Source organism: Poecilia latipinna, unplaced genomic scaffold (genome assembly GCF_001443285.1).
Source record: "Poecilia latipinna isolate Pla-1442-1.1 unplaced genomic scaffold, P_latipinna-1.0 Scaffold685, whole genome shotgun sequence".
NCBI classification, from domain to species: domain Eukaryota; kingdom Metazoa; phylum Chordata; class Actinopteri; order Cyprinodontiformes; family Poeciliidae; genus Poecilia; species Poecilia latipinna.
In genome coordinates, this window is record NW_015113301.1 from 260406 (window position 1) to 276173 (window position 15768).

General features: G+C 39.7%; 1 protein-coding gene across 1 annotated transcript in view; it reads right to left on the reverse strand.

The window, feature by feature from the left end:
- Positions 1 to 15768, reverse strand: part of LOC106954877 (vasoactive intestinal polypeptide receptor 2-like) — a 35735-nt gene that overhangs the window by 10221 nt on the left and 9746 nt on the right. The window contains exons 4-12 of the mRNA XM_015044673.1: positions 12589 to 12711; positions 5289 to 5386; positions 3837 to 3975; positions 2620 to 2770; positions 1195 to 1255; positions 1038 to 1107; positions 757 to 848; positions 497 to 635; positions 76 to 117 (exon numbers count right to left, since the gene is read on the reverse strand). Of these exons, the coding sequence (XP_014900159.1) occupies positions 76 to 117; positions 497 to 635; positions 757 to 848; positions 1038 to 1107; positions 1195 to 1255; positions 2620 to 2770; positions 3837 to 3975; positions 5289 to 5386; positions 12589 to 12711 (915 nt within the window). The remainder of the gene's footprint in view (positions 1 to 75; positions 118 to 496; positions 636 to 756; positions 849 to 1037; positions 1108 to 1194; positions 1256 to 2619; positions 2771 to 3836; positions 3976 to 5288; positions 5387 to 12588; positions 12712 to 15768) is intronic.

Sequence of the window (15768 nt, forward strand, 5' to 3'; positions counted from 1 at the left end):
AGGAGAGGAGAGGAGAGGAGAGGAGAATTGCTGCCTGAATCGTTTCCAGAGACGGAGGAGGTCAGGAAGTCTCACCTCGCTGTTGAGGAAGCAGTAGAGGACGGCGACGATGAGGCCCTGAAACAAGCAGAACGACACAATCATAAACCTGCAGACGTAACTTTTAAGCCGCGGTCTGTCAGTCAGACCTTCCTCACTGAAGAGCAAACAGTGGTTGATTCTTAGACCAAACTGGATAAGATCGGCTTCATGTGTAAAAATCGTCCGATCTCCTAAAATCAAAGAAATCGGCATCGATAAATCGACTGGCTGATAAATCGGTGCACCCATAGTTTCATTTTCTTTTCTTTCTGTTTTCTGAACACAGGCAACAGTTAAAACAAAATTCATAAATTGTTAAAACAAAAAAATAATAATAGAAACAAAAATGTTAATGAGTTCAGCGTTTAAACTCCAGTTATTTGGATTCTTAAAGGTTCTGAAAACGTTTCCTGACCTGGAAGGAGCCAAGGCCGAGATCGAAGAAGATCTTGATCCGCTTCAGCGTTTCATCGTCCGGCTCCATCAGGTAGAAGAAAACTACGTAGTTTATTCCGAACAGAGGGATCAGCAGCAGCGTGGACTTGGCCAGGCGCCTGACAGCAGGTCAGAAACAAGGAAACTACAGCAGGAACTACAGCAGGAACTATAACAGGAACTACAACAGGAACTACAACAGGAACTACAACAGGAACTGTAAATGATTTTTTACAGTACCTGTACTGTGATTGGTCGTTTCCTCCGATGTGTGAGCTGCGTAGTTTCTGCACCAGGATCCGAATGATGCTGATGAACAGCAGGAAGTTTATCTTCAGGGGAAACAGAGCAGACAAACGGAGCTTTTATAACATAAATAAGTTATTTTTTATAGTGTAAAATGTAAATAAAAACAGTTTATAAGAGAACAAGAGCAGCATTTAAATAGTGCTGACAGAAAATTCATTTCAACCAGGTAAAGGTCTAAAAACCTTTAAAAAAGATAAATAAATAAATCTCACGATGACGGACGCCATGATGGGCCAGTTGATCAGCCGGTCAGGAACAGGGTTGTCGTTTATCTCCCAGCACCTGACAGGAAATACAAACCGTTTTCAAATGTTCCCTGAAGTATTCATCAAACTCATTTCACCAGGTGTGATGGCCGTCCAAACTCACCTGGTGTCCTCCAGGTTGATCCGGCTGACGATCCAGGCCACGGTGAAGACAGACGGGATTCCTGAGAGAGAGAGAGAGAGAGAGAGAGAGAGAGAGAGAGAGAGAGAGAGAGAGAGAGGGAGGTTCTGTTCAGGTTCTGCCAGATGGAGAGCGTCTCACCGTGGTGCGTTCAGGAAGTGCAGTGTTTAACAGCGCCGGTGAAGCATCGGCTGCTGGGGACGTTTTGATAGATGGAGGAAGAAAAGAGCAGCCGGAACAAAACGGACCGGGAGGCATGGGAATGTTTACAGGATGACGCACCGTCTGCGGCTCCGCCGAAAGACGGCCTATTTAAAGGCCGTTTGGTGATGTATGTACCCCAGGAAGCAAAGGAGAGAGCTGACCCAGGAGATTAGAACAAAAATTATAGACTAGCACACTGTAAAAAATATAAAATTGTAAAAATTATTTTTTCGTCTATTTTCTATTGCAAATATCTCAGTAAACTTGAAATAAGACAAAACTAACTTATAAGTAACTTTTCATCAAGCTTAAGTCACTAATTCCTTAATGTTGATGAAAAGGTAAAAATTCCACTAATAAATTACAATAACATGAGGAAAATGTCTTATAAGTGAAATAATCTGCCAGTAGTTCTATTTTTAATTATTTACACAAAACCAGCTTTTATATCTTGCTGAAAAGTTACTTATAAGTTAGTTTTGTCTTTTTAACTGTACTAAGATATTCCCACCATAAACTAAATAAAAAAAATCCTTGGCAGGTTTTTGTGTTTTTGCAGTGCAGCTCTTCAGGAAACAGAAAGTTCACGATTAAAGGAATGTAAACATTTCGACAAAACCACAAAATAAAGACGTCATCGTTTGGGGAGGAACGGCAGAAAGCCAACAGTTTGAACAGAAATAGTTGGAAATCAGCTGAGGATCCCTGAGCTGCTGGTCCAGCAGCTCATCCCCGAGGAGAGAAAACCTTCAGATCTTATAACTTTAGGTCCAGACGTAAAGTCAAACACGACACAGAGACGCTTCAGGGCCGATCAGAATGATTTCCTCCCTTAAACCTCGGCAGGATTTAGTTTTTCCAAAAGATGGAATTTATTCAGAAATTATTTAACACCAACAAATAAATACAACTTTTGAGAAAAACTTACAGTCGGGTTCAAAATATATGTTTAAAGTAAAACGTCTAAAATTTGCATAAGAGAATCTATTTTGTTTTTTCAAAAATATTTACTTAAAACAAGCTCCTGTTTCTCACTTCTAAGTTAGTTGTGTCTTTTTTAAAGTGTACTGAGATATTTACACCATAAACTAACGACTTGGCTTTGTGTTTTTGCAGTGTAGATCCTCTCTGTCCACCCTGGTCTACATGGAGCTGATCGTTCAGCCGGTGCGGTCCACTGGGACGGACGGACGTCCAGCTCACCCCAGCCAATCAGCATGTAGACGGAGAGGTGGCCGCAGTAGGTCCAGATGACCAGCAGCAGCATGTGCAGGTACAGACCCTCCACCAGCAGCCAGAAGAAGTTCGCCATGACGAAGTAGTTGAAGAAAACCAGGCTGGCCTTACAGCCCACCTGGAACAGAAACCAGGACACGGATGTGGAGGTGAGAAACTGAAGGTGTTTGAAATACAGGCAGCAAAAAACGTTTACCTGCTTTATTAGTTTTAGTTTTTTACCTTCAATGCAAATTATCTGCTTATGTCACCATAAATACTGTTAAACCATTCAGCACAACACTCTCACTTTCGCCAACATCTACGCTATTTATGCTAAGCTAAGCTAAAAGATTTTAAGATAAACCAAACAGACGAAACAGAATGAGCTTTCAGGACAGCCATGTTTGATCAGCTGAACAGAAAACACCTGATAAACACATCAAACTCGTCCAACAGGCCAACAGGCATCGTTTATGTTCACTCTGCAACACATGCTTAGCTAAATGTGTGAAAATATGCTGCAGATTAACAATGAGGCATGTTTTGGCTAACGCTACATGTAGCCACTCGTCATAACGGCTACCTGGAAGGATATCAGGTAACAGTCAGTATGTTGAGCCAAAAAACTTACAGACTTTTACCAAATATTCAATGAACAGGAATGCAGCACTTGGTGCTAATGTGTCAAATAAAGAGAAAAGCACAGGAACAAAATGGCGGCATGAGAAGAGACATTTATTTGTTTCTCTGCTTCGATCCTGACTTAACTGAGACACAACGAGTAAATATTTATGATAGTAGGATTTGATCAAATAAGCCCAAGTAGTTTCTGCAGAGTTTTCCGAGTGTTTTCTGTCTTTTTTCTGTGTTTTCATGTGTTTTTTGTGTTTTCTGTGTGTTTTGTGTTTTTTATTTTCTGTGTGTTTTGTATGTGTTTTGTGTGTGTTTTGTGTTTTCTGTGTGTGTTTTGTGTGTGTTTTGTGTTTTCTGTGTGTGTTTTGTGTGTGTTTTCTGTGTTTTGTTTTCTGTGTGTGTTTTGTGTTTTCTGTGTGTTTTCTGTGTTTTCTGTGTTTTGTTTTCTGTGTGTTTTGTGTTTTCTGTGTGTTTTTGTGCTTTCTGTGTGTTTTCTGTGTGTTTTGTGTTTTCTGTGTGTTTTTGTGTTTTCTGTGTGTTTTCTGTGTGTTTTCTGTGTGTGGAGTCACCAGAGACGGCTGTGTGCTGCAGTCGGTGCTCTGGTCCTCTGAGAAGAGCAGTGTGTCTTTGGTCAGCACGGCCACGGCTCGCAGCATGAAGGACACAAACAGGTTCAGATGGATGTAGTTCCTCATGCAGTGGAGCCTCCTGCACACACACACACGCACGCACGCACGCACGCATGCACGCACGCACGCACACACACACACACACACACACACACACAGAGTGTCAGGAGGAGTGTTTACAGGGAGAGTCGACCCGGTGGGTGACGTGTTGTCCAAGCAGCAGCTGGAGTTCCTCCTAACCGAGTCACACACACCAACACAGCGAGCTGCTTCGACTCACTGGGACACGAAGGATCCCAGTTTAGAGCTTCTGCTGTTAATTGGTTCATCTTATCTCCATGTTCCTGAGTTTCTTCACAGAGAAACCGTTCTGGGAGTAAACGCTGAGACTCCCACATGCTGGACGCGTCGCCATAAATGTCTCTACACTATAAATAAAACCTCTTAAGAAGATAAATGCAGATTTAATAAACTGTGCGGTGACCTAACATGATTTATAAACTCTCTCTTTTTACAGGATTTTCCCAGAAATGTTTCAAATTCCAAAAATCTTTTCATGTTTAGACAAACGGAAAAGTGAAAACATAAACTTCATGTTTTTGCTGCTTAAAAACGCTGCATGAGTCAAAACAGCATCTCTGGTGAAGATGAATTAAACATCCAGATGTGAGTTGATCCTTACAGAAGTCTGCATTTATGGGCAGAAAAATGATTTAAACACATAAAAATCATCAAGCTAAAAGAACAGGAGGGCCAAAAAAAGTTTCTTTTAACCTATTTATAAATGAACTAAGCTGGTAATATTTTTATTAAACAAAGTCAGATTTAGGAATGTCTCAATTATTCTAGATCCAAAACTTATCAAGTTTCTGCAGATCTTATTAGAAGTAATTCTCCAGTTTTTTTAGGTATCAATTGGAAAAAAAGAACAATTTTAGTCACTTCTGATCAATAAAATCAGGATTTCAGTCTTTGAAAATGCTTGGTGTATTTAGAAAATTAATTAAAAGCAGGTCAGAGCAGCAAAGCAAAGTTTGGTTTGGAGTAAAAATCACTGAGAAAAGGATCATTTTCACATCTTTGCAGCAACATAAAGCTGAATGAACTGCAGGTCGTGGTGGAACATCTGCTGGAAGGCAGACGACCCGACCATCAGAACCGACCCGATTCTGGTCCAGACCTTCTCAAACCAAAAACATTCATCTGGTTATGTAACAAAACAATCAGGTTAAACTGGCACTGAGCAGAAGAAGAAAAATGTTCTTCTTCTGCAGCTTTCAACAGGCTGCCGGTCTAAAATATCTCATTTCAGATTTTATTTGAGTTTTTCTGAGCTGCAGACTCAGAGAGTTGAATGTAAGCAGGAAGTGTGATGCTTTGGGAGCGCCGTACCTGAAGGAGCAGATGATGGCGGTGCTGGTGATCAGAGCGCCGAGCGACAGGCTGTGACCCAGAGTGGACAGGATGTGGACCACTCTGTAGAAGACCAGCTGCACACAGACATCACTGGATGAGGAACAATGAGGCCGTTCATCAAAGCCGCTCATAAAACATGAGGCGCAGCTGGGCTGGCCGCCGTGAAACCGCATTATGTTTCATAAACACAAGTGAAAATGGATTACGAGACGCAAACCGAGGCCAGCGCCGCTGTTTATAAAAAACAGATTCTTCTGTTCAAATAAATCTCATCTGAGTGCAAAAATGTTTACGAGAAAAGACACAAATTCAACCAAATATTTGTGAAGACTGAAGTAGAATAAGGAGGTTTCACAGAAAGCTGAACAATGCAACATTTTTACCGAAGCAGCTTAAAGTCCTACAAGCTTTAAAAAACACAAACTTTCTCTTGTTTTAAACGAGATGTGAAGCAGAGGAACGTTTCCCTCCTCAAGACAGGAAAGACAGCAGAACATGTAAGATGGTTTGGAAAGAAAATGACTCATTTAAACCAACAGAGGAGGGCAGGGCAGCTAAAAATATACTGAGAGCAGAACTACGTCAACTATACTAGAGTAAAAGTATCAAGAAGTTACTCAAGAGTAACAAAGTATTTGGTATTCAAGTACTGAGTAACTGATCAAATTATCAATCAGTTAATATTTAAAAATTACATCATCAGATGGACCAAAATTTAAAGTGGAACTTTTGGTATTTTAAGAAACAAAATGACAATAATTTATATAAGTAACAAAAAATAAAAGAAAAGGTTTCCGAATCTATTTTTTTTAAATAAAAAACTTATAAAACTTTAACAGAAACTGCAGGTGTGTGTCTGTCTGGTGAGTTTCTGGTAAAAACATGTTTGTTTTTCATTAAGAAGGAAGAAAATACAGAAATTTTACTCAAGTGAGAGAATAAATACTTTGCAATAAAATTACTGAAGCAACAAGTGCAGCGTAGTAAAAATACTCCTAAAAGTAAATTTTTTCAAAAAAGTTACTCAAGTGAATGTAACTAGTTACTACTTAACTCTGGCTGTGAAACAAAGATCCGCCTCTCCTGTCACTCAGAGTTAAGTACAGTGGAGGTTCCGTCATGCTGTGTTTTTCCACCTGGCTGAGGTGAAAACCTCTTCCAGGTGCATTTAAACTCTTTACATGAAGAGTTTTAAACTCTCCAGTGAACTGAAGTGAGTTCTCAGAATAAGTCTCTTCTTTCTCCAACGGGAGGAGGCTCTTCAGAATAAGAGCGGGGTCTGCTCCGTCTCACCGTCTTCTGCGCCTGGCGTTCGTCGCTCTCTGGTCAGCTGTAAACAACATTCCCCACGGCTGACACGCCATCGCACAATTAACTCCACACACACACACACACACCACCAAAACACACTCAATATATAGCAGCACGAGTAAAAATAGCTGCATGCATGTCTGCCTCTGAAACCCTGAACACGGCGCGGAGCAGAGAGATGAACTGGTTCAGAATGAACTGGTTGAGTCTGAACTGGTAGAGACTGAACTGGTTTAGACTGAACTGGTCGAGACTGAACTGGTTCAGAATGAACTGGTTGAGTCTAAACTGGTTGAGTCTGAACTGGTAGAGACTGAACTGGTTCAGAATGAACTGGTTGAGTCTAAACTGGTTGAGTCTGAACTGGTAGAGACTGAACTGGTTGAGACTGATCTGGTTCCCATGAAGACAGATTCCAGTAGGAGATCCAGGCGAAGCGTGTTGGATATTTACAGCGACATTCCTCGTTTTCCTCAAATATTTCCTTATTTGGAAACTCACAGCTCTTCTCTGCTTTCTGTCTCAGCCATTCAACTCATTTCTGCTCAAATATTCTCAAATCAGAAAGTATTTTGCTTTCTGACACCCTCATCACCTTCACGCTTCACTCGGCTTAATTGCTGTTTACAGTTGAAACCAGATATTTACATGAACGGAGTGAAAAGTCAAAGTTTTTTGATTTACAATTTACAGCAACCTCAGCTGACTAAAGAAGATAAATGACATAAAATTAAGTTAAACGACAATAAAATTGAAAGGAAAATACAGAAAATAACAATACGAATAAAAAACGTGAATCAATTAAGTACTATTTTTTTTATTTTAGCCATCTTGTGATAAAAGACACACATTTTTCTTGTACTGTCTGAAGTTAAATCAGACCAAACTTCTCTTGTTTTAGTTTCGTTAAAATAACCAAAATTATTTCTATTTGCTAAATAACAGAAATCTTGGCAAGAAAATATTTTTGGGAAATTTTTTTGCAGATTTTCTCAAATTCATTCCAAAGTTGGTACCAATTTGGTCAGAGTCCAGATAAATAAATGTCTTTTAAAACGTCTGTTTGGTGTTCGAATCTTTTGGGTTTCCTGCCACATTTTCATTTAAATCTGTTTCAGAGGGTAACCGCTGTGAGAAAAACCCAAATAAAACACAGGAAAAGCCTTTTAGCTGCAGGTTGGTTTGACTTTTCATCACTTTAGAAGCTTCTTTGACAGAAAAGTTGGAATTTACTCTGGTTCATGTAACCACTACAGATTTGTGTTTGAAAACATTCAGTGTGCAGCGAGGACTTGAGCAAAAGCTCTAACTGTTTTGCAGCAGACGTCCCTGCAGGCTGCGGCTCTCTGAGGAACAAGCCTCTGTCGTTTACGTTCACGGCACCGGAGTGTAAACTCACACAGCAAACCGGCCAGGCGAGTCGGAGCGCGTCTGAAATGAGCTCAGAGGTTTGGATCTGCGATCCAGCCGATAAATCCTGCAGAGTGTTAAAGCCTGAAGCGTCTAACAGCTTTATGGCTTTACTTCCTCCAGCGTCTCTGTGTTCGCTGCACATAATCAAACCCAAACAGGCAGAAACGATCAAACCGGGAGACGTGATGAGCTGCTGGGTCTGAGCTAAACTTTCATCTCAAACACTTTAAATATTAAACTAAAGTTTCACTGAAATGATCTACAGGATTAGTTTCCTGTGCTGATTTCTCCTGTTTTCCCATAACGTATCGTCCTTCCTCTGCATCTCCTGAAGGTTCAGTTCCTGTTTTACATGCAGAATGAGGATCAGCAGCCGAGACGGAGTTACGCTGGTTTCATGAGACGTGGTGCTGAAAGATGTGCAGGAATAAATCTGACCCACGCTGACCGCAGCTGGGACTGACAGGACTTAACGGACCTGCTGACTGGGAGCGTGACACCGCAGGGCTCGGTCCGAGGTCCTGCAGAGTCCAGCCGTCACATCAAGAACCGCTAACTGCAGTCCGGCCAGCCGGTACGCTTCAGAGCATTTCTGCAGCTCAGAATATCCTCAAACTTCATTTTCTGTTTTTAATGCTGCTGGGATTTTTGTTTCTCTAATGCAGAGCATTGAAGCCAAACTAAACGTATTGATACAAACAGCAGAAATGCTGAAAATAAATGAATAAATGTTTTTATTTAAAACGAATAAAATGATTACAAGTTGAAATAAGAAACAAGGAAATATGACAAACATGAAGAAAATCAAAATCAAGTTTTTAAAGGTCTTAAGATTTAAAGATGGCCAACGACGAAACTTTTCTAATTCAAACCATGAAACCCAAAAGCTTCCAGAAACATCACTGGTTGCTTTCTGTCACTGGCTGCTTTTCTGTTTACCATGAAAACTGAATAAATTTGAAATACAAACATAAATTCACTTCCTGGAAAAACAGCAATTTAGAAAAAACTCAAGGTTTTTGCTAAAAGGTTTTTGCTTTATGAAGAGGTGTTTTTCTCCTGCCGTATTAGAATCACAGTATTTTGTGAAACTATAATTAAAACTTTTTTCGCAGCATGTGATCAACAACCAGATGTTACTACTGGCGGAAACGAAGAAGAAGACGACAGGAAGTGGTTTTAGGATGATGGAGCTGCATGTTTTTAATGACTTATCGTGTAAACAAACTTATTCACGTGTGATTTTATTTGTTTCTTATTTAAAGGAAACATCATAAATGTGTTTTTTGGACATTAGCTGTTTCCTGGTGAAGGAATCGCAGCTGAGGCTCCATTCTGCTTCAGTTCTCTGACGTTTCCAGACATTTGTTTCTGCACAGCTTTCTGAAAACTCCGATGTGGAGAAGATAAGAAACAGCAATAAAAATCTTTTAATCACGTTTAAAAACTAAAGCCAGTCCTAAAGCACAACATGAGGGAGGATGTGTGTTTGCATGGAGACAATTAAGATTTAGGCTTTCTGCTTAAACCGCCTGTTTAAAGCTATAAAGCAACAGAATCCTGGAATGCAGTAAGTAATAACTGGAAGGTCAGAGTTGAGCTGCATGGCATCGGTCTGGAGGCCTCCAGGTTAAAAAACGGGGTTCACTCAGACTGCGGCCGGAACCGCAGACGACATGGAGAAAAGGTGAAGAACGGACCTGAAACACGCAGGAATAACCTGCAGCAGCGTCACTCCACTGATAATCCTCCAGAGTCAGGCAGAGGCAGGAAGCTGCAGGACCTGCGTCAGGTCAGCAGGCAGAAACGGATCCAAACCGACCGAGACGGAGGCAGACGGACCGAGACGGAGGCAGACGAGGTGGGATTAGAAAGCAGAGCGCCTCGACCGTGAACTGAACCCCTCAACTGGGAGGTAAAGCCAGCGTCTCGCCACAAACCACCTGACTAATAACCTGAGATCCAACCAGAGCAATCCTAGGAATCCTGAACCCTCATGACCTCTGACCTCTGCAACCTGACACTCCAGCAAGTCACCAAAGTCTCACCACAACAATCTACCACATCAATCTGGAGTAGTGAAGCTTGTATTGCCATCGACCCTTTGCACGTGACGTCACGCTCTTCTGAACTCGGCCATGACGGATCAATCTGCTCCTGTAAAGCTGTTAAAACACAGACATCCTGATGTCACTTTCATTTAGTTGGTTTCATGTTATAAATGGCTTTATGGTGCTGCACGGTCAGCGGCACAGACAGACAAGCACAGAAGCCAAACTTGTCGTTTTATTGTATAAGTTTTACTGAGGAAACATACGGCAGCGATGACAGCAGCCGTCGGTGTGAACACGGATCTACAGCAAACACTTTTACAAGGTAAGATGATTAACGGTCATATATTTTATAAGTATGATTAGAAAGATATCAAACACTGCAATATGGAGAAGGGACGCGGCTAACTAATAGTAACCATGGAGACAATCCGGTAGCCTAGCATGTATGATAAAAACAGGTTAGCATCTGGTATTTTGTACGTTTTTAATGCTGCTTCGGTGTAAATGGAAGGACTTTTTATGACAGTGACACAAATCATGAGGTGTGAATTCAGGGAAAGTCGGTAATTTGATCAATACATCAGGAAGGAGGAGGTTTGGGTCGGTTTCTGGGCTAGCTAGCACCGTCTGTGAGCTCCAACCAGGTGTGTTACGTTCAGACAAATTAACTCGACTCAAACAAGAAGAATCCACAAATAAACTGACAAAAATAACTTGGGGAAACATTTTCAGTTCTTTCTTCTGACGTCCTGCAAAAACAGAAACACGGCTCATCAAATCAAAGAGACGTAACTAAGGAACACAGAAATGAACAAAACCAAAGATGATGACAGTTATGGTTCGCAAACCCTGAATCTACTGATCCAGTTTGAAGTAGAGACTGAAACCACTGAGCAACACAAGTTCAAACATCAGGAATCAACAGTTAGCATCTGGCAGCTGTGAGTTTCAAACTACATCCTGTAAAAAACAAACCAAAACAACAAAAATTAGTCCAGGAAGAACATTAAAGTCAGTCACCATCGAGGGAAACGTAGATCCTGTTTGTGTTTCAGTCCCTGCAGCCCAATTCACAGAAAAACTCTGATTTATCAGTAAAAACGGTGCCACTGAAGACAGAACCTGAAACGACTCTAGAAATCCTGCAGGGTAAAACTGGGTCTGTGGTTTGTTTGCTACCTGCAGCAGCTTTTCAAAAGTGGGTCAAACTAGAGATTTAATGCAGTTTTTCTCCCATTAGAGCAAATTTACCGATCTGAAACCGTTTCCTCTCTGTTACAGGATGGGATTTTTCAGTTCCTTGGTTGAAGCTCACAAAAGAGCAAAACTGTGGTTTGAATGTTTTTCACATTAAGATTGAAAAGTGAAATTCAGCTGCTTTTTCAATAACTACCATAAATGTTTCATAAAATGCTTAATTTTTAGTTTGTTAATCCTCTTGACTTGGATCTATAAATCATTCAAACATAAAAAGGTGTGAGATAACTTTGGACAAAGGAAAGTTTAGCAGGGCAGCACAAACGGCAAAAAAAGCTTTGAAAGAAAAAAAACTGTCCAATATGGCCGCCAGTCACCTGAAACATGACGAATGCAGCAGCATAAACTGTTTACTGCTCTGAGTAAACCCACAGTGCTGCAGAAAATCTATCTGTAAGCATGTTTAGTATTTGAACGCACCACATGGAGAGAATTTCACTGTTATTAGCTTGTATTGCTAATAGTTGTTAGCATAGCGATGAGCTAATCCCCTTCCAACTACAGAAACTCAACTTGGGTGGATCTGAGATCCAACAAACACAAATTCACCCCATTATTCTACCAAGCATGGTAGCATGGTTAGCATGCTAAGCTATTTAGCATGCTAACTTACAGTAGGACTGGTAACTTGTTTTGGACTGTAGGGTTTTTTTTTTTTTTACCAGCAACGTGTTACAGAAATAAGTTAATTCAGCTGAATATATAAAACAACATGAGGAAATTCCCACAGTTTGACAGAAACTAGGAGTTTTAGTCCAGGAATGTGACTCTGAAAGAGCTGTTAGCTGAAAAGCAAATCCCATGTCATGTTTCTTAAAATGTGAGTTTTACGCAGTGTTTATCATCTGGAAACAGTTTTATCAGATCTGGCACTTTTCCACTTTCCTCTGGACTGACAGACAAATAGCAGCTGCAGTTCAGAGGAAAACTTTGGAAAGTCAGAAAAACTTTAATATCACTGAAGCTGACTTCAGTCTGGTGTTTCAGAAAGGAAAACATGCCGAATAACTAAAATCTGTAAAACAAACTTCCTGTGAGGACTTGTCAGAGACGTTTCCTTGAATAATTTGTAAAGAGTTAAAGTTTCTGCAGAGAAAAGCTTGATATGAAACCAATCAGAACCCAAACAAAGCAGTTTTCAGGTCAGCAGTGAGCATCAGAGCTGCTGCAGGAACGCTGACTCTCATGGTTTCCAGGCTGCGGCTGCAGGATGCGGAGCAGCTTCAGGGTTTTGAACGCACCTCTTTGGGTTTGTCGCTGACGTCCGATGAGCAGGCGAAGCCGATGTCAGGATAAACCGACGACCAGCCTTCCTCCGTGCAGTTCCTGCTCAGGTTACCTGACAGAAACAGAAACAGTTCAGTCTTTTACGTTTCAGCTGTGTATGCTACCTTCTACTCTTTAAGTCAAATAAATGTAGCAAGTTTTAGATTTTTAACCTAAATGTGAGTTTGTCAAAGATAAACTTACAGTAGTAAGTTGTGCTGACTTTTTATTAATTTGGTCAAACCTTCAAGAGTTGAATAAACAGGAGTTTTCAGGTTAGTACTTAAAAAACTGAAAGGTGAAAAAGACAGGAGAGGGAACCATTTCCCAGAGTGCTTAGCGGCATGTTTTTGTAACTCCTTGATTTCCTCAGATCATATAAGTATTTTCTTTCCATCGGTATCTTCAGTCTTTCTTTTGAAAGTTTAATCCATTATTATTATTATTTTAAACACAATCCTTCGGTAAACCAACTGTAGCGCTTTGAGGCGACGTCACGGTAAATAAACGGTTGTTTACATGCAGTACCCTGAGGGCCCCTGGGGGGCGCCGGCGGACCACCAGTGGACCAAAGTTTGATAAAGACCACTCCATGTGGATTAGAAAGGCTTTAGCTTGAAATGTAATCTTGTCTTTGTAACTGATTGTTCCGCCGTGAGAACAGAGCAGTCCCTATAAATCATTAGGAGAATAATTGCGCCTGTCCTCCAGCGTCCAGCAGGGCGGGGACATTTTGGAGCCACAGCTGCTGCTGTGAAAGCTGCTGATGACTCCATGTCTCATCACTTCAGCAGCTGAGCTGAAGCTTCCTTTGTTGCTTTCTGCTGCAGCATCGAGGCGGATGAGCCACCCAGAGATAACGACACTTTACCGCGATCGAAAACAAGCTGAGAGGGAAAAACGCAGCAGAAGACAGGATTTTAACGAACAGAACAGAGAAAAAGATCCAGAAATAAAAATATAAAACCACAGAAACAAATAAACGTAATTACTAACGCAGCTAATCAACCTGATGGGGGAAGGAGACTGAATCCTCTATGATAAATTACGGAGGACTCAAACTGCCAAAATCAACAACAAATAAAAGCATTTAGAAAAGAAAAACAATAATCATTTAAATTATGTCGCAACAATTTTCTCTTTGTTTATTTTTGCTATGATTTTGTAAAGTATTAAGCAGACTAATGACTCTAAAACTTCTTCTTATTTTAGTGATGTTGTCTCCAAAAGAAAGGACGCTGCAGCCCTGGCACAATCAATCAATCAATCAATCAATCAATCAATCAATCAATCAATCAATCAATCAATCAATCAATCAATCAATCAATCAATCAATCAATCAGAATAATTTCCATCTGCATGATTTATCATTTTTCTGTTTTCTCTCTTTTTGCCAAAAACTGGATGGTAAAAGTTTCCAGTCTGCTGATTTGGAGTCAACTAGGGTCATTTTGTTTTATTTGTTGTTTCTGTTGGTTATTTTATTTTATTTTGAATATTTAACAAGTCTTCCAGTTCCAGAGTTAAATGTTTGTTATAATTTAAAGCTTATTGATCTTTGAGAATGTCTTCTTGAATTATTAACCATTATTATCACTATATTGCTTGAAAATGTTGTCAAAACTACAATATTATCTTTTATTGCAATAACTTCTGGAACAATTTATCGTCTATTAATGTTTGTTATGGTGACATCATCACTTTGCATCAAAATGCAGGAAACGAAGAATAATATTTTTCTGGATCATCAAGAAGCTGAGATTCATCTGCAAATTAAATTCACATCAACAATATTTTATTAATCCCAAAATGAATATTAAACATTGCTAATAAAACATTTGACCATAAAAAGTAACTTTGCGACCTGGTGGAAAATCACCAAAACAGTAAAACTCATTAGATTCCTGACAGAAGGAGATGGAGAGATTGAGTTCAGGAGGCTGAGATTTCATCAGAAAGTGAAGTTTCACATTATTCAAAGTCGGGATAATCATCATCTCGGTTCCCTAATCTCATTACCGGATTAGGATCCTCAGAAATGTTTGTGCAGAGAAGAGAAAAGGCTCCGAGGTCGGAGTGAACTTTGAAACTATGAGCTCCTCATCCGTCCTGACAGGAATCTGATCCTCACGGGGATTTTATCCTCCTTATCCAAACACCTTCCCAACATTTCTGCCATTTTTATTCACAACGTTTCTATTATCACCAGGTTTTCATGCCTTTTTAATCATAAATTAGATTATAATCCACCTCTATTGTTATCAGTCTAACTGGCAGGAAAACAGTTTCTGTGTTTTATTCATAAAATTCAATAAGGATCCAAATTCATATTTTTTACTAAAGTTTCATCTTCGTATCTGTTTGTTTTGTCTTTTAATCCAGATTTTTTTTTCTCTCCGACTGAAGTGAAATCAGAACAAACTTTTCTTGTTTCAGGTCCGTTAGAATCAACAAAATTATTTTTATTTGCTGAATTGAACAGTTTGATTTTTACCAACTGTAATTAAATATCTGGATGGATTACGGCAAATCTGACGCCTCATTAGAGAGAGCCATTTTCTTTTACTTACTGGAGTTTGGTCCTAAAAAAGGAATATTTTTTATATTTGTGTGAGACAAATATAAAAAATATTTTTATCTGTTTATATTTAAGAAACAGACAGAAGAGACAATATTCCTTCATCTAAAAATGAATCAAAACTTTTATTTATTTAAAAATTAAAATTAAAATCAAATAAAAATACATTTCTCTTACCAATTAACTAGGATTATATTGGAATTTATGTAAATAACTTTGCATGATTGGATTTATTGTTAAGCTGCACTGAGACAATATTTAAATAAACTGAAACCAGTTCAGTTTCCAGATGTTTTAATGGTTTCCTGTTTGAACTTTACGCCTCGTAGATTTAATCGGGTCGGATCTGATCGTTTTGAAGAACGGTTTCAGATTTCTGTGAACATCTGATATGACTGTGTGTCAGATTATAATCTAGAATAAAATAATGATTTTTATTGCCGACTGCAGAGATGTTGGTTTTAATCTGGAAGCTCTTCCAGGTTTTTCCTTGAACTTTTAGTAGCGTTTTCTGAGAAAGATGAATGAGGAAAGGAGGAAGTGTGTGTGTGTGTGTGTGTGTGTGTGTGTGTGTGTG